The following is a 23431-nucleotide window of genomic DNA, read 5'->3' on the forward strand; positions in this document are numbered from 1 at the left end:
GGTAAGTGTGAGTTAGGTCAAATATAATGGCAGAATATAATATTGATGGTAAGACCCTTGGCAGTGTGGAGGATCAGAGGGATCTTGGCGTCTGAGTTCATAGGATACTCAAAGCTGCTGCTCAGGTTGACTGTGTGGTTAAGAAGGCATACAGTGTATTGGCCTTCTTCAACCATGGGATTAAGTTCGAGAGCTGAGAGGTAATGTTACAGCTATACAGAACCACTTGGAGTACTGGGATCAGTTCTGGTCACCTCACTACAGGAAGGATGTAGAAACTATAGAAAGGGTGCAGAGGAGATTTACAAGGATGTTGCCTGGATTGGGGAGCATGCCTTATGAGAATAGATTGAGTGAACTTGGCCTTTTCTCCTTGAAGCAACGGAGGATGAGAGGTGACCTGATAGATGTGTAATAGATGATGAGAGGCATTGATCGTGTGGATAGTTAAGAGGCTTTTTCCCAGGACTGCAATGGCTAACATGAGAGGACACAGTTTTAAGGTGCTTGGAAGTAGGAAGAGGGGATTTCAGGGGTAAGTTTTTTTATGTAGAGTGTTGAGTGCGTGGAATAGGCTGCCACTCCTAGATAGGTACATGGAGCTTAGAAAAATAGAGGGCTATGGGTAACCATAGGTAATTTCTAAAGTAAGTGCATGACATGTTTGGCACAGCATTGTGGGCTGGAGGGCCTGTATTGTGCTGTAGGTTTTCTATGTTTCTATGATGCAGCCAGACAGCACACTCTCCATGGTGCTCCTGTAGAAAGTGGTTAGAATGGGAGCAGGGAGCCTTGCACACCTCAATTTCCAAGAAAGTGTAGTAGATGTTGCTACGTCTCCTCGGCTAATGAGAGGGTGTTGTGGGTGCAGGATAGACCGCCTGTTATGTGCACACCAAGGGACTCCATGCTTTTCACTCTCTTCGTGGCACGACCATAGATGTGGAATGGAGATAGTTGACCTGCATGATCCTGAAGTCCACAACCATTTCTTTTGTCTTGTCCGCATTAAGACTCAGTCTGTTATTCTCACATCATTGGACAAGCTGCATCTGGCAGTGCAGTTGTGAGTCAGCAGTGGGCTGAGCACACAGCCCTGGGGGCCAGGCACCAGTGATCAGTGTGATGGAGCTTGAGCTGTTGTTGCTAACTTGGACTGCCTGGGGTCTTTCCGTAAAGCAGTCCAAAATCTACTTACAGTGAGGAGCGTGGAGTCCCAACGAGGACAGTTTACCCACCAGCCTCTGAGGGATGATCGTGTTAAAACTGAGCTGAAGCCAATGAACAACATTCTGGTATGAGGCATTGTTTTCTAGATGGGCAAGGATAGAGTGGAGGGCTGAGACTATCGCATTATCAGTGAATTGGTTTGATTGGTAGTCAACCTGGAAATGGTCCAATGTAGCTGGAAGGTAGGATTTTATATGATTCATTACCAGCCACTGGAAGCACTTCATGATTATTGAAGCAGTGCTGCTGGGTTGTAACAGTAAATGCCAGTTACTGTCACACTCTTGGGCACTGGAATGATGGTGGCTGTCTTGAAGCCTAAGGTACAGTGGACTGTTTCAAAGTGATATTAAAGATGAAATAGGATCTAGTGTTTTCCCGACATATATGATGAATAAACTCTTCTCGGGCTTCCAGCCGGATACTAGTATCAATTTTAATCGATGTTTTGATGACAAACTCTGCCATATTCATCAGGGATCCCTGATGAAGGTGGCAGAGTTTGTCACTGAAATGCTGGTTAAAATTGATACCTGTACCCAACTGGAAGCCTGAGAAGAGTTTATTTGATATTAAAGATGTCCGTTAAGACCTCTAATAGCTGGGCTGCACAATCTCTCAGCATCTGACCAGGAATGCTGTCCAGCTCTGCAGCTTTGTGTGGGTTTACCTTGGCTAGGATCCACCTCACCTTGGCTGCAGCCAGACAGGTGCCTGTCCTCAGTGAGAGGGGCTTTCCTCGATGTCACATCATTCACTGCATCAAATCATGCATAGAAGGCATTAAGTCTATCAGGAAGGGAGGAGGCACCATCACTGATGCGCAGGGTGGACTTGCAATCTATTATCTTTCATATTTTTCCTCAGGACTAATAAAGTACAGGAGCCTCAGGACTCACACCACTAGGTTCAGGAACAGTTATTACCCCTCAATCATTAGGGTCTTAAATCAGTGGGGATAACTTCATCTGCCCTATCTGCAATTGTTCCTACAACCTATGGACACCATATACAACCCTGAGATTTATTCTCTTGTGGGCACATACAGCAAATTCAAGAAACAAAATAGAATCAATGACAGACTGCACCCACCAACAGAACAGACAACTAACCAATGAGCAAAAGACAACAAACTGCCCAAATACAAAAGAAAAAAATACAAGCAATAAATATCGAGAACATGAGATGACGAGTCCTTTGAAATAATGCCGCCGAGTGACTCTTGGCCATTCTGAGGGTTGTGCTTGATGTGTGCAGCAACAAAATGGCAATAACTGAAAATGTGCCTCTGGTATTATATTTACCTGATGCTGGAAAAGAAACACAATTTTGTATGTGTATATACACACACACACACACACACACATATATGGGTTAGGTAGAAATGAAAAAAAATGTCCCAACCTGGATTAACCACAATACAGAAAATTCCTTTCCCATTGGACAAAGCACACATAAATTCATAAGAGCCATAGAACTGTACTGCACAGAAATGGGCACTTCAGCCCAACATGCTCATGTTGATCTCTTAGTCCATCTACATTAATCGTATTTGCCCACAATAAACTTGCATTTAAATGCATGCCTAAAGATCGCATAAACAAGATCTAAAGATCACTTTCCATTTACAAAATGTTCCCCTCAAATCTCCTGTGAAACTGCTTTCTCTCTCCTTAAACCTCTGCTCTCATGTTTATGATAGCCCAACCACAGGGAGAAGGATTCCATCTACTGTATATCTGCCTATTTTATTTTTTATACCCCTTTCACATCTTCCCACAGCCTTCTTCTCTTCAGGGAGATTAAAGCCAGCCTATCCAATCACTCATAACTAAAGCTCTCTAATGCCGGCAACAACCTGCTGAAGCTCCTTGGTTCCCCCTCCAACGCAATGATAATTTTGCCTACAGTGTGGGAGCCAGCATAGCACACACAATAATCCAAGTGCAGTCTAACATCTCATTTTTTATATTCTATGTGCAGAATATGAAGCCAAGTATGCCATATCCTTTCTTCACCATACTATCTATCTGTGTTGCCAGCTTTCAGGAAACAATGGACTCAAAGCCCAAGATCCATCTGTTCAAAAACAAGAGCACATACAATTTACTGCTTACTGCATATGCCATAATTTATTTTAATTGTTATGTCACTCAGTTTTATGGCTATTTCTAATCAATTAAAAATGGCTCTGCACGGTGAACTAACAATTTGAACTGAACTAGGCTCATTCAAAACAATTACATTGCAATACATTTACAGGTACTAAATAATAGTACCTTAATAATTTCAGTCCCATAAAACTAGGATCAATTATAATAAAAGTCAACTGATCAACACAGTAATTCAACATATCTTTTAACTCTCTCATATTTATATTATCAGATTATGTAAAGATGAAAATAAATAATAGCACGACTATTTTTCCTAAAAAGCATTTCATACTTCCTGAAGACGAGGAGAAAAAAACCATTGAAAAATGTCATTGACGGTGGATGTTCTCTACATGGACTTCAGCAAGGCAAGTGACAAGTTCCTGTATGGGAGGTTGGTCAAGTCGCTCAGCATTCAAGTTGAGTTAGTAATTGGATTAGACACTGGCTTTGCAGGAGAGGTCAGAGAGTGGTAGTAGATGGTTACTCTCTGACTGGAAGCTTGTGACTAGTGGAGTGCCACAGGGATCGGTGGTGGGTCATTTGTTGTTTGTCATCCATATCAATGATCTGGATGACAATGTGGTTAACTGGATCAGCAAATTTGCGGATGACACAAATATGAGGGTAAATTGTAAGACTATCTACGCTTTCATTGGGATCTGGACCAGCTGGAAAAATGGGCTACAAAAATGGCAGATGGAATTTAATGCAAACAATTGCATTTTGGGAGGACCAATCAGGGTTGGTCTTACACAGTGCACTGTAGGGCACTGAGGAGTGTCTTCAGAACAAAGGCATCTGGAAATGTAGGTCCATAATTCATTGAAAGTGGCGTCACAGGTAGGTAGTGTCATTAAAAAAACCGCTTTTGGCACATTAGCCTTCATAGATCAACCTACAGGAGTTGAGATGTTATTTTGAAGTTTTTTTAAAATGTTGGTGAGGCCTCCTTGGAGTATTACATATAGTTCTGGTCACCTACCTATCGGAAAGATGTAGATAAGATCAACAGAGCATAGAGAAAAATTACAAGGATGTTGCTGGGACTGGAGAATCTGAGTTATAAAGAACATTGAATAAGCCAGAACTTTATTCCCTACAATGTAGAAGATTGAGGGGAGATTTGATAGAGGTATACAAAATTATGAGGGTTATAGATAGGGTAAATGCAAGCAGGGTTTTTCCACTGAGGTTGCATGAAATGACAACTAGAGGTTATGGGTTAGGGGTTTAAGGTGAAATGTTTAAGAGGAATACAAGGGGAAACTTCACTCAGAGGTGTGGTAAGTGTGGAACAAGCTGCTAGTGCAAGTGGTGGGTGCAATTTTGATTCGCTTTTGATTTAAAAGAAACTTGGATAGGTACATGGATGGTAGGAATATGGAGGGCTATTGTCTGGGTGCAGGTAAATGGGACTAGGCAGTTTAAATTGTTCGGCATGGACTAGATGGACCGAAGGGCCTGCTTCTGTACTTCGCGACTCTAAAAATTATGCAATCACTTGCCGAAGCAAACTTGCAGCTAAGTAGTTGTTTGATGGAAATATTCAACCATGTCCAAATGCTCAGTCTGATTTGGATTAACACTTATTCAAAAGCTGAGAGGTTATTAATAAACTGATGTTATTTATCACCTGGTACAGGTCAGAGAACAGAAATGGGTCACTCTGCTAGTTTTGGCTTCAGGCAAATCCAAAGATTCAGGTGTTTGCTGGAAGGGAATATACTGAGTAAGGCTGCAGTTATCCAAGTCTTTTACAAGCTAAGATTAATCCAATTCTCAATAAGCATTGTTACTCATATTTTATTTACAGATTTAGAAGCACAAAATGCTTTATTGTGCTAAATCCCAAGATTTGTATCTGCGAAAATGAAATTAATTTCGACAATGGATAGCCGAAAATCCATTCCAACAAGTTGATTACTGAACATAACAAAGTCAGACCGCAATGAAAGGTTTAAAATGTTATACCATAGAAAGAGGTACATGCTGTTTACAAATAATTAAATCAGGTACTTGTGCAAATTTAAAATTTTGGTGCAAAAATCAATCTCGTCAAGGTAAATCACAAACATCAGTGAGACAGAACTTTCATATTACAATACTGAAATTCATATTACACATTTTAAATTCGTATTTATTTAAATCAGTTTCTAAAATTGGATTATCTAAGATCTTGGACTTTTGTTTGACACCATACCAGACATCCCACCTCTCCCGAAGTTCTGGGAGTCTCCTGCATATTGATAGCAGCTCCCTGATGCCCGCAAATTATATACAATATCCCATAAATCGATATTTTTGAGAGCAAGCTAGAGGGAGAGAGAGAGAGAACGAGAGGGGGAGAGAGAGAGACCGAGAGAGCACACCATGGCAGAGTGTTCCAAAAAAGAAAATATACTTCACCCCAGACTACACTAAAGTGTACCCATGCCTAATAGGGGTCAAAAATAATGAGAGTGTTGCTCACTGCACTGTTTGCAACAGCGACTTTTCTATTGCCCATGGTGGGTTAAAATGTAAGAAACATGTTGAGGTGAGTTTAACAGGTGTCATTCGTTCATTATTTAAACTAGCTGGCTAGCTGCTAAGGAGATACTCTTGCAGATATTCCACCTCTCCCGGAAGTTCCGGGAGTCTCCCGAAAATTGATGGTGCTACCTCCCTGAAATGGGTTTTTGCAGAGTGGGATGTCTTAAATACCAAGACAGCTATTTAACCTAGTACTTTGGAATGTGAGTTGATAAGTCAGAACTAAAATCATATGTACAAGTATTTCAAAGCTACAATAAGCTAGCAAGTAAAATAAAATGACAAAGTTAAGAAAAATATATACTTAAACTTAAATGAAATTTCATGCTTAAGAACAGACAAAATAGTAATGCTACTTACCACCCACACCTCTTCCTCTACTATGGTGTGACAGCATTGGTCCAACATGTCGTGGATAAACTGCAGTCGGATAAAAATGCATAGTTGCTGGAGGAGGATAAGCAATAGGATGACCTTGCCTGGTAAGGTTTAAGCCTTCCAGAATGCTCTGACGCATCTTCTCAAGTTTTGCAGCTTGATCAGCCTAAAATTAATTGTAGAATATTTGTATTCATTCTTATATTATTACAGCCCCTCAAAACATTACTAAAGCTCCAAATGGTATGAACACAAAATTCCCCAATTTCAGGTGATGTGCCCCACTTTGTCCCTTTCTCTGTCTTTTTGAACAAGCCAGGCCTTCTTTCCAAGCCACCTCTGCTAGCCACTCCAATTGCATCTGTGAAGCAACCCTTCCTCAGCTGGATCCATTTATTGCTCGCCAACTCTTGTACCAGCCCTCTTCTTCAATTCTTCACTCCTTTTCATTTCTGCTCTGCTATTTTAGTTAGAGTCATAAAGCACCACAGTACAGGGAAAGGCCCTTCAGCCCATCTAGTCTGTGCAGAATTATTATTCTACCTAGTCCAATAGAATCACACCTGGGCTACAGCCCTCAATGCTCCTTCCATCCATGTACTTATCTAAATTTCTCGTAAATATTGAAATTGAACAAGCATCCACTACTTTCGCTGGCAGCTCGTTCAACACTCTCATCACCCACTGACTGAAGAAGTCCCTGTCATATTCTTGTTAAATATTTCACCTTTCATCCTTAACCCATAACCTCTGGTTCTAGTCCAACCTCAGTGAGGAAAGCATGCCTCCCTGAACCCTATGTATACCTTTCATAATTTTGATGTTCTAACACCATTAATGTATTTTTAGATGTTAATAAGAAGTTGCAGAAGGTTACTTAGAATAAAAAGCCTGTTTTCTAGTGATGGCTATGAAGCTAATGGATTGTTATAAAAACCCTTCTAGTTCTCTGATATCCTTCAGTGAAGGCAATCCATTGAGGAGCTTGTCTTTTAGCTGCTTACTGAAGTAGTCTGCAAGGCACTCTGTTCAAAGGTTGATGGAGAATGGATATATACCAGTCATATTAGCAATGGGTTAAGATTTATCAAATCTCCCCTTCTTCTCCTAGGCCCCAAGGAATAAAGTTCTAACCTATTCAGCCTTTCCTTGTAACTCAACTCCTGAAGTCCTGACAACATCCTTGTAACTCTTCTCTGTACTCTTTCAATCTTATTGATAACTTTCCTGTAGGTAGGTGACAAGAACAGCACAATACTCCAAATTAGGCCTCATCAACGTCAGAATCAGAATCAGGTTTAATATCACTGGCATATGTTGTGAAATCTGTTAACATTTTATACAACTTTAACATAACATACCAGTTTCTGTACACAGTACTTTGATTTATGAAGGCCAATGTGCTGAAAGATCTCTTTATAAACTCTACCTGTGACACCACTTTCAAGGAATTATGGATTTGTATTTCCAGATCCCTCTGTTCTACTACACTCCCGAGTGCCCTACTGTTTACTGCGCAAGTCCTACCCTGGTTTGTCCTCCCAATGTGCATCACCTCACACTCGTCTGTATTAAATTCCATCTGCCATTTTTGCAGCCCATTTTTCCAGCTAGTCCAGATCCCGCTGCAAGCTCTGATAGCATTCCTTACTTTCCACTATGCCCCCAATCTTGGTGTCATGCTCAAACTTGCTGAGCTAGTTTACTGTATTTATCATCCAGATCTTTGATATAGATGACAAACAATGACGGAACTAGCACTGATCCCTGTGACACACAACTGTCACAGACCTCCAGACACTCTCTGGTTTCTCCAGCAAAGTCAATGTCGAAACCTATTTTTACCTCATCTTGATTGCCAAGCGACAGAACTGTCTTTACCAGCTTCCCATTCGGGACCATGCCAAAGATCTTATTAAAGTTTATGTAGACAACCTCCACTGCCTTTCCTTCATCAATTTTCTTGTAAAACTCTGTAAGATTGGTAAGACAGATGAAGGACCTTGATTCAAAACACTGACTGTCCACTTCCCTCCACAGATGCTACCTGACACGCCGAGTTCCTACAGCAGCTCTTTTTTGTACTCCTCATGTTCCACGATTAGAACCAAATCTTTAAGTATCGTTATGATCAAACTGATTTAGACATTGAGTAAAGATGGCAAACATAAGAACACTTTTATAAATCTTAACCCATTGCTGATATGACTGGTATATATCCATTCTTCATTAACCTCTGAACAGAGTGCCTTGCAGACTACTTCAGTAAGCAGCTCAAAGACAAGCTCCTCAATGGATTGCCTTCACTGAAGGATATCAGAGAACTAGAAGGGTTTTTACAACAATCCATTAGCTCCATGGTCACCTCTGCAGAAAACAGACTTTTTATTCTAAATAACATTGTACAACTTCTTATTGGTATCTAAAAATATATTAATGGTGTTAAAGTATCAGAAAATTGTTGTGACGCCAATTAATTTTGACTAGTAATTGTAATCTAAATTATTTGGTTGTTCAAGGGCTTAGGACATTTTTATTATTAAACAGAACATGTGCTTAGCTCTTCTAATCTTCATATCACTGAAACAATCATGGAAGCACAATATCGCCTTTTCATCACAAAATGTTTTGTATTTAGCTGAGATGCAAAGACAGTGCACAAATGTCCATTAAAATAATTATCTATAAAACAAATGTAAACATATGTGAGGGAAGACATTTAACCCAATACAGTGCCTTGCAAAAGCATTCAGCTCCAACTCTTTGCTCATAAAAATGAGTATTACAACCAGGGATTTTGAATAACTTAAATGAGAATTTTTATTTGTGAATCACGTGTTCCTTTTTCTCCCCCACAGTAGAACCAAAAAAATCAAGGAAAATTGTGAAGCATAAAAAAACAAAAATTCAAAAACTAAAATGTCAGTAGTTCAAAAGTATTCATCCCCCTTTACTCAGTACTTAGTTAAACCACCTCTTACAATTATAATATCCAGTAGCCTTTTTAGATAAGACTCTATTAGCTTTGCACAACATGATGGAGCAAGATTTTCCCATTTCTCCTTACAAAATTGTTCAAGCTGTGTCAGTGTAGTTGGAGAATGGCAGTGGACAGCAATCTTAAGGTCTTGCTAGTGATGTTCGATTTTCTTCATTTGAAGTCACTTCGTGGTTGCTCTGGCACTGTGCTTTGGTTCATCACCCAGCTGAAAGTTTTTATCCAGGATCTCCGTGTTTAGTAGCATTCATCTTGCATCAATCCTCAACAAATTTCCAGTCCCTGCTGCTGAAAAGCATCCCCATAGCATGATGCTACCTCCACCATACTTTACAGTAGGAATAGTGTTACCTGGTTGATGTGCAGTATTAGATTTATGCTAGACGTACTGCTTAGTGTTGAGGCCAAAAAATTTCACTTTAGTCTCACAAGATCTTCTTCCACATCTTTTCAGTATCTTCTAATGACATTTTGCAAAGACTTTACAGGCAAGATATGCCCTTTTGTCTTAGTCAGAGTTCCTTCCTTGCCTCTCTTCCATAAATACCCTTTTTGGTGCAAGGCCTTAGAGATTGTGGAGCCACGAACGTCTTTCTCAATCTTTTTTATTTAGTTTTGAGTAGATAAACATAGCAATGATAATGATACAAAGAGATCGGGATTACATTAATTAACGGTTAACATATACAGAAACAGACTCCGAATAACATGTGTAATCTAAGCCTCCCAATCTTTTAGCAACTAAACATGAAAAAAATTTTTAAAAATTTTGACAGAAAAAACTCCCTCTAAACTAAAAAAACCCAAAGTAAAAACAAAACAAAAGCTGGGCTGTCATGTTTCATTGGTTAAAATCATTATTTGTCATTAACTCCACTCCTCTATACACGAACAAAAAGTTATTAAGGATTCGAGAAAGGTCAGCTTACATCATATGAAAATGTTGATTAAATGGCCTCCAAGTTTCTTCAAATTTAACCGAAGGGTCGATAGTGCCACTCTTAATTTTTTCCAAGTTTAAACATGTTATAGTTTGGGAAAACCATTGAAATGTAGTAGGGCATGAACATCATCTTCGGCTGCAGCCACTGACTTCTGCAGCTCATTCAGAGTGAATGTTGGTGTCACAATAACATGAAGTGCCATTCTTCTCTGGCGACTAAGTTTAGAGGGGAGGACTGACTTAGGCAGTGTGGCTGTGGTTTCATATTTTTCCAGGGTTCATAGTCAATGTCTTTGAGATGGTCATTTTCCCTTCCCAGATTTGAACTTCTCTATTATCATTTCTCCTGACTTGTCTTGAATGTGCTTTAGTCTTCATTTTGATTGGCCTGTTGAAAATCTGCAACGCCATTGGACCTTACAGAGAGTGCAGTTATTTACTCTTATGAATTCACTAAGAACAAGTTATCCTCTAATTTTCTAAATCAACAAATTGGGTGAGTTGCACCCGAGGAATGTTTACATAGCAATCACAAAGGAGATGAATATGTTTTCAGCCTCACAAGTTTTGGTTTTTAATTTTTAGTAAATCATTGACAGGTTTTAGACTTTTTCTTTTGAGTTGAAAAGATGCACAATATTTTGCAATTAGTTCAAAAAATCCTAGTTCAATATACTTTAAGTTTAGAAAATGAGACAGTAAAGTGTGAAAACATTTGTGGGGCTGAATACTTTTTTAAGTCACCAGATATTTGCATTATTTGAATGGGTTGAGGAAATAGAGTTAAAGTTCAGTTTTAAAGGCATATCTTTAAAAAAAATACAGATGAAGCTTCCCTAGAACCTATTACAAGAATTATTTTCGTTCCTCTGTATAATATATAAATAAAATTAGTAGCCAAAACCAGTTCATCTACAATTGGTTGTTTTAGAACATATAACAAACAATGCAGCACAGGCCCTTCTGCCCACAATATTGAGCCGAACCAATTAAATTAGTAATCGAATGGTTAACCTAACTAACCTCTTCTGCCTACACAACATCCACATCCTTCCATTTTCCTCAAACTCATGTGCCTGCCTAAATATCTCTTAAGAGCCTTTCCCACCACCCTAGTTATCACATTCCAGGCATCCACCACTCTCTGTTTAAGAACCTTGCATCCTTTTAAACTACCCCCCTCTTACGTTAAATGCATGTTGTCTGATGTTAGGCATTTCAACTCTGGGAAAAAGATACTGTCTGTCCCCACTTATAATCTTAAAAACGTCTACCAGATTTCTCCTCAGCCTCTGCCATTCCAGAAAAAAACAGCCCAAGTTTGTCCAAGTTCTCATTATAGCACATGCTGTCTCATCGAGGCAACATCCTGGTAAAACTCTTCTGCACCCTCTCCAATGCCTCAACATCCTTCCTATAATGGGGTGACCAGAACTGTTTTCAATACTTCAATGAGGCTTAACTACTAGAGTTTCATAAAGCTCAACATAACTTCCTTTTTTTTTACTCAATCTATAACACATCTAATTTTGTGTCATTTGCAAACTTACTGATCAAGCCTTGTCCATTCACATCCAAATCATTCAAATAAATAATGAATAACAAGGGTTCCAATACTGATCACTGAAGTACACCAATAGTCACCACTTCCATTACAACAACCTTTAACCACCACTCTCTGCCTCTTACATCCCAGCCAATTTTGATTCCCAACACTCTCTCAATTCCATGGAACCTAACCTTGCACACCAACCAACCATGCAGGAACTTGTCACAGATCCAAACTGACAACTGCCCTACCCTCCCTACCTTTTTGGGTGCTTCTTCAAAAAATTCTACATGGTTCATTAAGTACGACTTTCCATGCACAAAACTCCTAATCAGGCCGTTGATCCAAATAGTAGTAGATTCTGTTCCTCATAATTCTCTCCAGTAACACCTGCACTACTGATGTCAATCTGACTGGACTGGCTTGTCCTTGCTACCCATTTTGAAAATGGAACAACATTAACCCCCTTCCACTCTTTGGGAGATTCACCAGTGGCCAACGATGAAGCAAATATCTCTGCAAGGGCTTACGTAATTTCCTTTCTAACCTCCCACAAAGTCAATGGATGCATTCAGTCAAGCCCTGGGGATTTCTCCACCTTAATGTGCTGTACGGCAGCAAATATCTCCTCAGTAAACAACAAGGAGAAATAATAATTAAAAATACCTCCCATCTCCTGCGACTCAAGACAGAGGCAGCTCTGCTGATCCTTCTAGCCATCCTTTTACTCTTACTTTAGATACTCTTAGGATTTTCCTTAACCTTATTCACCACACCCATTTCATACCCTCTCTTTGTCCTCCTGATTAAGAATATTCTTAAAGTTTTTAGTCTCTTTTCGTTTGAACAATTGTCAGCTAAATACAGCTTACCAAAAACTCGCTTTTTCGATAGCTACAAATTAGAGACTTACTGTGATCTCAATTATATACATTTCCTAAAAGTCCTGATAACAACTTATTAGATGTAGTTACTAATTTGAAAACTTTTCATAATGGTTCAATATTAAGTATTTATGGCATGTTGCTGGAAATGAGAAATGCTCCTTTAGACAAAATTAAAAATCTCTGGGAACAAGATTTACAGACTTCAATTTCTGAGGAAACTGGGAACAAAATTTTTAAATTGGTTAACACTTCATTGTTGTGTGCCCGTCACTCCCCCCTACAAATTAAAGTGGTCCATAGGGCCCACATGACCAAGGATAAGCTATCTCGTTTTTATTCGGATATATCTCCCTATTGTGATAGATGTAACAATGGAGAAGCTTCACTAATTCATATGTCTTGGACGTGCCTGAGTCTTGAAAAATACTGGAAGGCAGTATTCCAAACTTTCTCTGTACTTTTCAAAGTAAATTTTAAGCCTAACCTTTTGACTGCCTTATTCAGTATTGTTGGAGGAAAAGATATTATTTTGGAGACATCTGATTTGCACCTTTGGGTTTTATTTCTCTTATAGCTAGGAGGGCGCGTTCTGCCTACTCACGCTCAATGGTTACGTGATGTTATATCATGCTTAAATTTAGAGAAGATCCATTATTCAATTTCTGAATCTAGTTAAGACTTTCAAACACTGTGGGGACCATTTTTGAACTATTTTCAAAACCTTTGATTTGCTGTTAAAGTACTGATGTTGGCTAATAACATGTTTCACTATATAAGGATTTTTTACCCCTTTTTTCTTTCTTTACCAAACAGCTTCAATCTTGGTAGTGGGCTTAGAATCTTATTTTTGTATAATAAAATTATCACATTTCAATATTACAACTTAATTTAATTTAATTTACATGAATATAGGGGTAATGAGATTGCAAGTGTGATTCAAATATAATGTATCTGGTATTACTTTATCTTTTTTTTGACTTATGATATACAGTCAGCCCTCCTTATCCGTGAGGGATTGGTTCCGGGAGCCCCTGCAGGTACAAAAATTCACTGATGCTCAAGTCCCTTCTTCAACCTGTCTCAATGCAGTGGATCTTAGGACCCAGCGGAACCCTAGACCTTATTTAACCTGTCTCAGTGCAGTGGACATTAGGACCCAGCAGCAGAGATCTGAATCCACAGAGTTTCTGTTCACGAAAATAATCACGATTGAAAATAAAGTGGAAATAATAAAGCGATCGGAAAGAGGTGAAACGCCATCGGTCATTGGAAAAGCATTAGACTACAGTCGGTCAACGATCGGAACAATTTTAATGGATAAAGTGAGAAAGGCTCTGCCCCGATGAAAGCTACAATTATTACTAAGCAACGCAGTGGTTTAATTATTGGGTTTTGGGGTTTGGTGTTTTTGATCCTCACATCAACCTGGCACGGCGGAGAGCGCACTCGATAGCGGTCTGTCACTGGATCGAACTCAGGAAGAAGTTTCTGAGCCCGGCGCTGAAACATACGTTCTTAAGTGTTTTATATGCATAGAAAGGTAAATTATATACTATATACTAAGACAAATGTTTGATTAACTGAAGCTCAATAATACCGGATGTACCTGTTCCGACTTACTGAGTAAGAGAATTACCTATTTTTTTCGATCCCGATCCACGATAACCCACACATCCTCCCGTATACTTTAAATCATCTCTAGATTACTCATAATACCTAATACAATGTAAATACTATGTAAAATAGTTGTTATACTGCATTGTTTAGGGAATAATGACAAGAAAAAAAAAGTCTGTGCATGCTTGAACAAGTGCTGGAAGAGTACTTCCGGGTTTTCGCGATTGGTTGAATTCACGCATGCGGAATTCGTGGATAAGGAGGGCCGACTGTATATCTTCTTGTACTCTGTATTCTTCTACTTAGAAATTAATAGCGATATTGAAAGAGAAATTTTTTTATAAATGTCAAGGGATTTACTCAATCCCAGTCTCCTAAATACAAAGTATGCTTCCTTCTTTTTATTGATCAGAGCCTCAATATCTCGTCAGCCAAGGTTTCCTAAACTTGTCAGGATTGACAAGTTAACAGGAACATGCCATTCCTGGATATTTGCTATCACACCTGAAAAGCCTCCCACTTGCCATTGATTTATTTCTTTTTAAACAGCCCTGCTGCAGTTTTCGACTCTAATCTGTGACCATAGCCTTTTTCCATCACTATCTTAAAACCATTAGAATTATGGTCCCTAGAGCACTACTCGCACTTCTGTTACCAGCCATACTTTATACCTTAAGAGGAGATCTAGTATTACACCTTCCCGAGTAGAGCCCTCTATATACTGACTCAGAAAACTATTTTGACTACAGTGATCCTCTCCTTCTTGTTTTTAAATCCCACTCATATGCGTTGGACGATCCCTCAAGAATGTCATTCGTAAGTTTTAATGTCTTTTTTTCCCCTTTCAATGTGGATGGGGTTCTGTCAGAGTCCTCAATTTATAGCTACACTCATAATGGTTCTTGCTCCCAGGGCTCACTGATCAGCCGTTTTTCAACATGCCAAGGATGCAGTCCGGAAGATGTGTGCACTTTCGGGGTTCTGAGGCTTTGCGGCACTGTGGATGAGCTGATTCCAAGCTGGTGTCGCTGAATGAAGCATCACAGGAGAAAATGGAACATCACAAACAATGGATCGGTTGTTGGAGACCTCTGTACTCGGATCGCTCTCTCTCATTCTTGATGGTGGGGGAAGAGTTTGCTGCCGACTCTCGAGTTGGAGAACTCGAAAAAAAGTTGGGTGAACGATTAGTTTTTGTTGTACTGCAGATCATGGTCTTTCTTTGGAGGCTTTGCTATTGCGTGCTTGGTGGGTGGTGGGTGCTGATGCTTTGGGGGAGGGGGAGAAGGGGGGCTTTGGGGTTGTAACATGTTTATGCCAGTTATTCTTTGAGATGCTCTTCTGTTCGGTGGATTCTGTGAAGCGTAAAAATTTCAGGTTGTATACATTCTCTGATATTAAATGGAACCACTTGAACCTTGTGTTCTGCTGTTATTATCGTTGCTTATCAAAAAAGCTACACTTCCTCCTTGCTTACCTGTGCCTTGGTCACACCTGTAGCATTTGTATCCTGGTATATTAAACTGTTTCTTCTGCCCTTCTCTCAGCCACAACAGCTTCTGTTAGGACTGGAACATTCGAGCCCTCAAAGCCAATCCACACTCTTGAGTTTATCTAACTTATGTGTTAACCTTGAACAATGACATAAATGCATTTTATCTGATTATTCCTTTCATTGACTTTACTGCATTCCTGGCTATCTGACTGCTAGATTTGCTACCGCTCAAGTCCCACACCCCTCCACCAATCTAAATTAACTACCTTCAAGGAATTAGTTCAAGGAAACCCTGATTCATTAATTCAATGAATCAGTTTAGATTGAAAATAATGATGAACTGCTGAATGGTGTGGAAATATCACATGAAGATAATGTGAACTTAGCTTCACCAACAATCATAATAATACTCTCTTATTCAAATAGATTACTGGACAGTACAAAGAAGCCAATGGCCCATTTTCATGCAATGGGGTTCGGCTCATTGATCAAACCACTGATTACTTTGACTATGACAGATCAGATAATGTCCATTAAAGTTTTAAACATTAAGTTAAATACATAGAATAGCATCCTGTGCCATTTCAAACTGAACTGTTCAGAGCTGCCTTTGCTATCATATAAATCAAAAAATTATGGTTTATTTTACAAAGCTGATCTTTATTACATGGGAATACACTGGTACTTTTATGCTTGCTTTGACCATCAAACACGGAGGCATTTTCACAAACTCCCACAATCCCTGATGACCTTGTGACTTAAGTCTCTGAGGCCGACATAAGAGCATCCTTTAGGAGGATGGATCCATGGAAAGCATCCAGCCCAGGTACCTGGCCGAGTACTAAAGATCTGTGCTGATCAGCTGGCTGGAGTGTTCATTGATACCTTTAACTCCTCACTCCGACAGTCTGAGGTTTCAAGCAGGCTTCAAATTATACCATCACCTAAGAATGTGATAACCTTGACTCAATGACTATCATCCAGTAGCACTTACATCTAGTGTGAAGTGTTTTGAGAGGTAAGTGATGAAACATATCAACTCCTGCCAGAGAAGTGACTTGGATCCACTTTAACTTGCTTAATATCACAACAGTTCAACAGAAGATGCCATTTCATTGCCTCTTCACTCAATCCTTTAACATCAAGCTGCTCTTCATTGGCATTCAATACTATCATCCCCTCAAAATTAATCAATAAGCTTCAAGTCCTAGGTCTCAATACCTCCTTGTGCAACTAGATCCTTGATTTCCTCACTTGCAGACCCTAGTCAGTTCAGATTGGCAATAACATTTCCTTCACAATTCCACTGACACAGGAGCACCACAAGGCTGTGTGCTTAGACCCCTGCTCTACTTGCTTGAGGCTATGACATCTCCAATGCCATAATTAAGTTTGCCAATGATACCACTGTTATTGGCTGAATCAAAGGTGGTGACAAATCAGCTTATAGGAGGGAGACTGAAAATCTGGCTGCGAGATGCCATAACAATAACCTCTCATTCCAAGCCAGTAAGACCAAGGATATGATCATTGATTTTGAGAAGAGAAAATTGGAGGTCTTTGAGCCAGTCCTCACCAGGGGATCAGAGATCAGAGAGGGTCATCAACTTTAAATTCCTTCACTTTATCATTTCAGAGGATCTGTCCTGGGCCCAGCACAGAAGTGCCATCATGAAGAAAGTATGGCAGCACGTCTGCTTTCTTAGAAGTTTGCAACGATTCAGAATGTCATCTACAACTGTGATAAACTTCCATAGCTGTGTGGCAGAGAGTATATTGACTGGGTGCATCATGGACTAGTAGGGAACCACCAATGCCCTTGCATGGAAAAACGACAAAAATGAATGAATTCCGTCTAATCCATCATGAGTAAAGCCCTGCCCACCATTGAGCACATCTACACAGAGCACTGTCGTAGGAAAGCAGCATCCGTCATCCAGCTCATGCTCTCTTCTTGCTGCTGCCATCAGGAAGAAGGTATGGGAGTCTCAGGAACCCTCTTCATTCAATAATAAATTCACTCACACAATCACTGAACTGTTCCCACAACCTTATGAACTCAGCTCCATAGATTCTTCATCTCATGTCCTTAATATTTATCGCTTATTTATTCCTGGTATTTTCTCTTTCTTTTTGTATTTTCAGTTTGTTGTTTTTATTTTGCACATTGTCCATCTTGTTGAATGCGGTCTTTCATTGATTCTACTGCGCCTCCTGTATTTACTGTGATTGCCCTCAAGAAAATGCATTTCAGGGTTTTATATGGTGACGTATTTGTACTTTGATATGAAATTTATTTTGAACTTTGAACACTCATAGCACTGCCCAAGCAGGATGCAGCAATGGGGAGGTCAAGGTTTGCCCCGGGCTTCCAGCACAACAGAAGAGGTGCCAGTATTTTTAACCTGTTATTAATACATTATATATATATCTATCTATCTATAATGCTATTGCAAGTAGTTTTATTATTGATTTTATTACTGTTCTCATTGCCGGGAAGGCATCCTTTGTTATAATCAAGAGACCATGGTAAAAAAAAGTACATAGTACAAAATATGCCAATGTCAAGTATTTTTAAATGTATTGCTTTTTATTCAAACATTAAAAATTATTTGCTCATTGCACATTTATTACAATCCATACCTGACCATCGCAGAGGTCAATCAAGGGTATCTTTTCCCGGCTCACTTTTATAAGCTTGCTTTGGAAAAGTTTGCCATCAAAGTACATCCATGGACAGCAGTGTTCCCATGGAATTGGCTGCCCACATGCATCATTTGCAAAAAGTGCCATATCGACCCCACTCATAAACAGGGCTCCAAGTTGAATACCACGGGGATCCAGGCTTTCAATCTGAAAATAAAATCAAAATATGATGCAAGATGACTGTCAGTTAAATCTGTGATGCTAAATATTTCTACTGGAGACCAACAGAATCATCTACTTACTGTAATTTAGTGACAATGTTAGCAGCTTATTAACAGGGTCTTTCCCTGATCCCCAATGCATATTTTATGCAAAGTGCAATATATAAAACTGAGCAGGGATCCTCCACTATAGGTGGTTCTGTTCAATAGTTTCAACTACATTCGAGCCCCATACTTCTGTATCAGGAACTGGGCTTTGCTTGCCTTTTGCTGCCATTCCAAACACCATCTGTAGCTTCCTCTCCAATCACTGCTAACTCTATAACCTAAGCAGTTTAGAATTAACCACATTAGAGCACGTAGAGCAGAAGAACAGAAGTAGCACGGTTTCCTTTCTCAAAGATATCAGTGAACCACAAATAGGCTTTACAGCAATCCTGCAGCTAATCTCAACACAAAATATCTCATCAGTCAGGTTTCATCAGAGAATAGTCAACCAGGTTTTTTGGATCATCAGCCAAGGCTTGAGCTTTATTTGTTTTTTGACCAAACCCAACTTATAAGATTAATTAAGTCACCATTTGCAAACATTCCTGAAAAGGAGGAGAATGTTTCCAAAAGTGAATTAAGCCAATTCAAAATCTCAAGTTTACTTTACTGTCCTAACCTGGGGTCCATGTAACCCTGGCTTAATGGTATTGGTCCATGGCATAAGAAAGTTTGGGAACCCTTGTTGTGTAAAACTTTGTAATTGAAAATATTAACTTCTCCTGACCACAAATCCTATGATACAGTGATTATACATATGGAGCAAAGTTTTCCCACTGGCATAATATTTTAAAGAGGACCAAAAACACAGGGCAACTTTTCAAATGTTTTTAAGAGAATATGATAATGTGCAATAATTACTCTACTTGGAAATCAAAGCTGAGATTGTGTCAGTTTACATCTAAAACAATAATTTAGTAATCCAATTTCTGTAATAACATTGGGTTATTATTGAGACTCCTGTCTGAAACTGAACTATTAACAAAGATGCGTTTGATGACATAGAAGTGTTACAGATTTTGTGAATCAACCAAAATTAGTTTCCTTTATGCTTATACCTTGAGACACCAAAAAAAGGCATAAAAATTCTGGGTGTGAGCTTACATTCAAAGTGGCTATGGGGGAAATTCAACAGACACTTCCTGGAAGCCAAAATTGCAGTCATTCACCATTTTTTCTCTACTCTTTGCCAATCACATCACATGACCACTGCCCTTAATTTACGGGGATTCAATTTTGAGCTCCAGTTTTAAATAACTGATAGAATTCACCACTTACATTTGGCATTACCTCCTTTATGACTTCACTGCACAAATGGAAGAATAACTTAAATGAACAAAAACATAGGTTCAAAATATTACAAAACATACATGCTGCCCTGAAGATTACTATCAATTTATAAAGCAATCATATACAAATTTCATTTAAACACAACAAATAAACACTTAATATAAACTACAAACAATAACAGTATGCTTTAGAGATCAATGTTTTTGGTCCAACTTCCAATTTTGGTTTCGACTATTTCAATTTATGCAAGTGTACAATTAAAAAAAAATATATCAAATTCTTTAACAGAATCAGTGTTGATTACCTTAAGCTCCTGCAGCTGATCTGGTTCATAAAGTTTGGGAGATAAAGCCTGTGCAAGGAATGCATCGAGTTCGTGACGACGTAGAATCCTTACTCCTGGCCACTGCAACAGGTAGCTGTAACAGATGTACACACAGGCTATTTCAGTTAATTTTCTAATCAGATATGTTATTCTAAACAATGATATTAAGTTAATTAACAAACTAAATAAAGATTGCTTCTTTTACAAATACTAAGATCATACTGGTTGGTAGTTACATATAATTCAAATAAAACTGTATATACACATCGCTAATTAGATGCCAAAAATCTGCTCATGATATATCATCTAAGCTACTATTTCAGTTTTTAGAAAGGGGTGTCAGTACCCAAAAAGAATAATAGAGAGCACTTCAATTTCAATTTGCTTTACTTGAGGTGAATGAAAACCATACTTAAGATGATTCAAAAACAAAATCACTTGATAAAAATAGCTTGTTAGTCGAATGACTTGGCCAAAGAAAGCTTGTAAGAGGTATTCATTATGACATTTAGCAAGTACTTCCACTGCACTTTAAAATTTACCAAGGCACCAAAATAAAACAGCAGCACTGCAAAGGAAAACTAAATTTTTAAAAAATTAAGTGAAGGCCATTTACATCATTCATAATTACCCTGACATCTGCTTTTGGGAAATTAAGAGAGTGACTGCACTTCTTGTAAAGTTTGAACTGATTGGAGAGATATCACAAATCTCTGTATGTTACAGGTGATTAAAACAGTTTGCTAGAGAGCACCATTAGGCATTCATTATTTGGACAGCAAAATATATTTTTTTAAAAGACCCTCAGAAGGGAGTGTGTGCTAAAGTTGAAATTTAGATTTTAAGATAAATTATGCACCTGAAAAGATTAAATGGATGAAAGCATTATCCAAGGATGAAAATAATGTCCAATTATGAACAGTTGGAAAAATTTGATCTCTGAAATTTGGATGAATGAATATTGATCTAACTTAAACATATAAGACACCCTGGGGGCCATGGCAGGATATATATTTCCTGTGTGTGTGTGTGTGTGTGTGTGTGTGTGTGTGTGTGTGTGTGTGTGTGTGTGTGTGTGTGTGTGTGTGTGTGTGTGTGTGTGTGTGTGTGTGTGTGTGTGTGAGAGAGAGAGAGAGAGAGAGAGAGAGAGAGAGAGAGAGAGAGAGAGAGAGAGAGAGAGAGAGAGAGAGAGAGGGAGAGACAGAGTAGGAAATGTGGGTCAATGTTCTTGTGCGTTTTGTGCTGGGGAGGTAGATCTGGGGGTTAATGTTCTTACTGCATCTTGCAGGGGGACTTGGGGGGTCAATGTTCTTTCTACATTTCATGTGGGGGAGGTTGGTTTGCGGGTCAATGTTTTCGTTGCGTTTTGCTAGCTTTTTGTGCGGGCAGGGGGGATTTGGAGGCCAATGTTCTTTTTGCATTTTGTGCTGGTGAGGATGGTTGGGGTTAATCATGTTGGTGGGTTTGCGTTTTTTCTCTGAATTAACTTCCATGGTTTTTCTTTGTTTTGTGGCTGTCTGGAAAAGAAGAATCTCAGAGTTGTATACTGCATACACACTTTGATAATAAATACACCTTTTAATCTTTTCAATGAAACACCCTTAAATAAGGGGATATGAAAACAAGATTTTAAAAAGTGCATAGGAATTTCTTCTTGCAGATTCAAAGATGTAAAGTCAAAGTACATTTGTTATCAAAATATATATACAGAATACAACTCTGAGATTCGTCCTTCCGCAGGCAGCCACAACGAGACACCATGGAACCCGTCCAAAAAAAACATCAAACACCCAACATGTGAAAGAAGAACAAATTGCACAAACAACAAAAACCAAGCAGACAACATATAGAATATCAAACATCAAAGCAGGAGCCCAGAGTATTCAAGTTCAGCGTCACGCCACGAGCCCACTGCAGGCCAAAGGGCAAAGCATTCTTCACTGAAGCACTCCACACCACATTAATCACCCCCATCAAAGCACTCAAAACCAGCAAAAAAAAAAGTAACCAGAATCCAGGAACACATGCAACATGAACCCCAAAGTCCCCCAAAACGAGTCCACAGCCTCGCTGATCGATCCTTGCAACGTGGATCCCAAGACTCCTGTACTTTCCTCCGACAGCAGCTAGTGAGAGGGAGAGGAAGACCGGTCAAACACAGGCAGACGGCAGCAAATACCCATCCATTCTCCACTCTCATCCCATCGACTTTAACCTTGTTTGACGCCTCAATTGGAGAAAACCAACGGAGTCGATCATGGGCTCATGCCCTTTCTCCAGACTACCAGGCCACGCACTCCACTCCAAACCTCAACCAACTCCTCTGGAGGCAGCAAAGCGCCAGTCGCTCAATCTGCCCAAAAACACATCCTCAAAATGTAAATCATAGGTTCCAATTGCATGAGGGTTGGTAGAATCGTATTTGAAAGAAACAAAATAAGTAGCTTTGTGAAATGTCTGAGGATGTCACGTTGGTTGCATTGTTTGCTAGAGCTATCAGATTATGGTGAATTGCTTGCTAGTGTAATCTTTATTGGAACAACTGCTGACAGGGATTTTCTTTTACACTCCCAACTGAGTTCACAACTTAAAAGTTTATGTTCCTTAATACTAATTCATTGTACAAAGAAATAAACATCTGAATTTTTTTTTTTAATATTTGCGTGTCATCCTTGCGCAGGGGCCATGCTAATCTTCTCTGTATCGTTCCAATTTTAGTATATGTGCTGCCGAAGCGAGCACCACATCTGAATTTTGAACGCGATTCATTAGGGTGAGTCAGCATGGTTTAACAAACCTTTTAGATTTTTTTTGAAGAAGTAGCAAAAAGGTAAATGAGGGTAGTTGTTTAATTAGACTTTAGCAAGGCCTTGGACAAGGTTCCCCATGGTAGGCTGGTGTAGAAAGTTGGTCCCTATGAAATCCAGAGAGAGCTTGTTAGGTGGATTCAAAACTGGCTCACAGGGATCAGAAGATGGAGGTTGAAAGTTGTTTCTCAGAATAGAGGCTAGTGACTAGTGCTGTGCCTTCATTTCAACCATTTAATCTTGTCAGGTAGATAGTTTGCTTTAAAATCTAAGTTTCAACATTCTCATTTGAGGGTCTCTTTTTAACTA

At 39.2% G+C, this 23431-nt stretch overlaps 1 protein-coding gene and 1 non-coding gene across 4 annotated transcripts in view; both read right to left on the bottom strand.

Annotated features, from left to right (window-relative positions):
* LOC140741793 (constitutive coactivator of PPAR-gamma-like protein 1 homolog) overlaps window positions 1-23431 on the bottom strand; it is a 137976-nt gene that overhangs the window by 19063 nt on the left and 95482 nt on the right. The window contains exons 12-14 of one of the 3 annotated variants that reach the window (XM_073072182.1): window positions 20295-20409; window positions 18429-18638; window positions 6279-6462 (exon numbers count right to left, since the gene is read on the bottom strand). In XM_073072182.1, coding sequence (XP_072928283.1) covers window positions 6279-6462; window positions 18429-18638; window positions 20295-20409 — 509 coding nt within the window. Of the gene's footprint in view, window positions 1-6278; window positions 6463-18428; window positions 18639-20294; window positions 20410-21500; window positions 22442-23431 lie in introns of those variants that run through there. The other 2 variants (XR_012102140.1, XM_073072183.1) reach the window with 2 other exon arrangements.
* On the bottom strand, window positions 22948-23057 carry LOC140742161 (U6 spliceosomal RNA). Its single transcript, XR_012102237.1, has one exon. It is a non-coding gene; the product is annotated as a U6 spliceosomal RNA (small nuclear RNA).

The sequence above is a fragment of the Hemitrygon akajei genome, chromosome 19, assembly GCF_048418815.1.
Source record: "Hemitrygon akajei chromosome 19, sHemAka1.3, whole genome shotgun sequence".
Lineage (NCBI taxonomy): Eukaryota > Metazoa > Chordata > Chondrichthyes > Myliobatiformes > Dasyatidae > Hemitrygon > Hemitrygon akajei.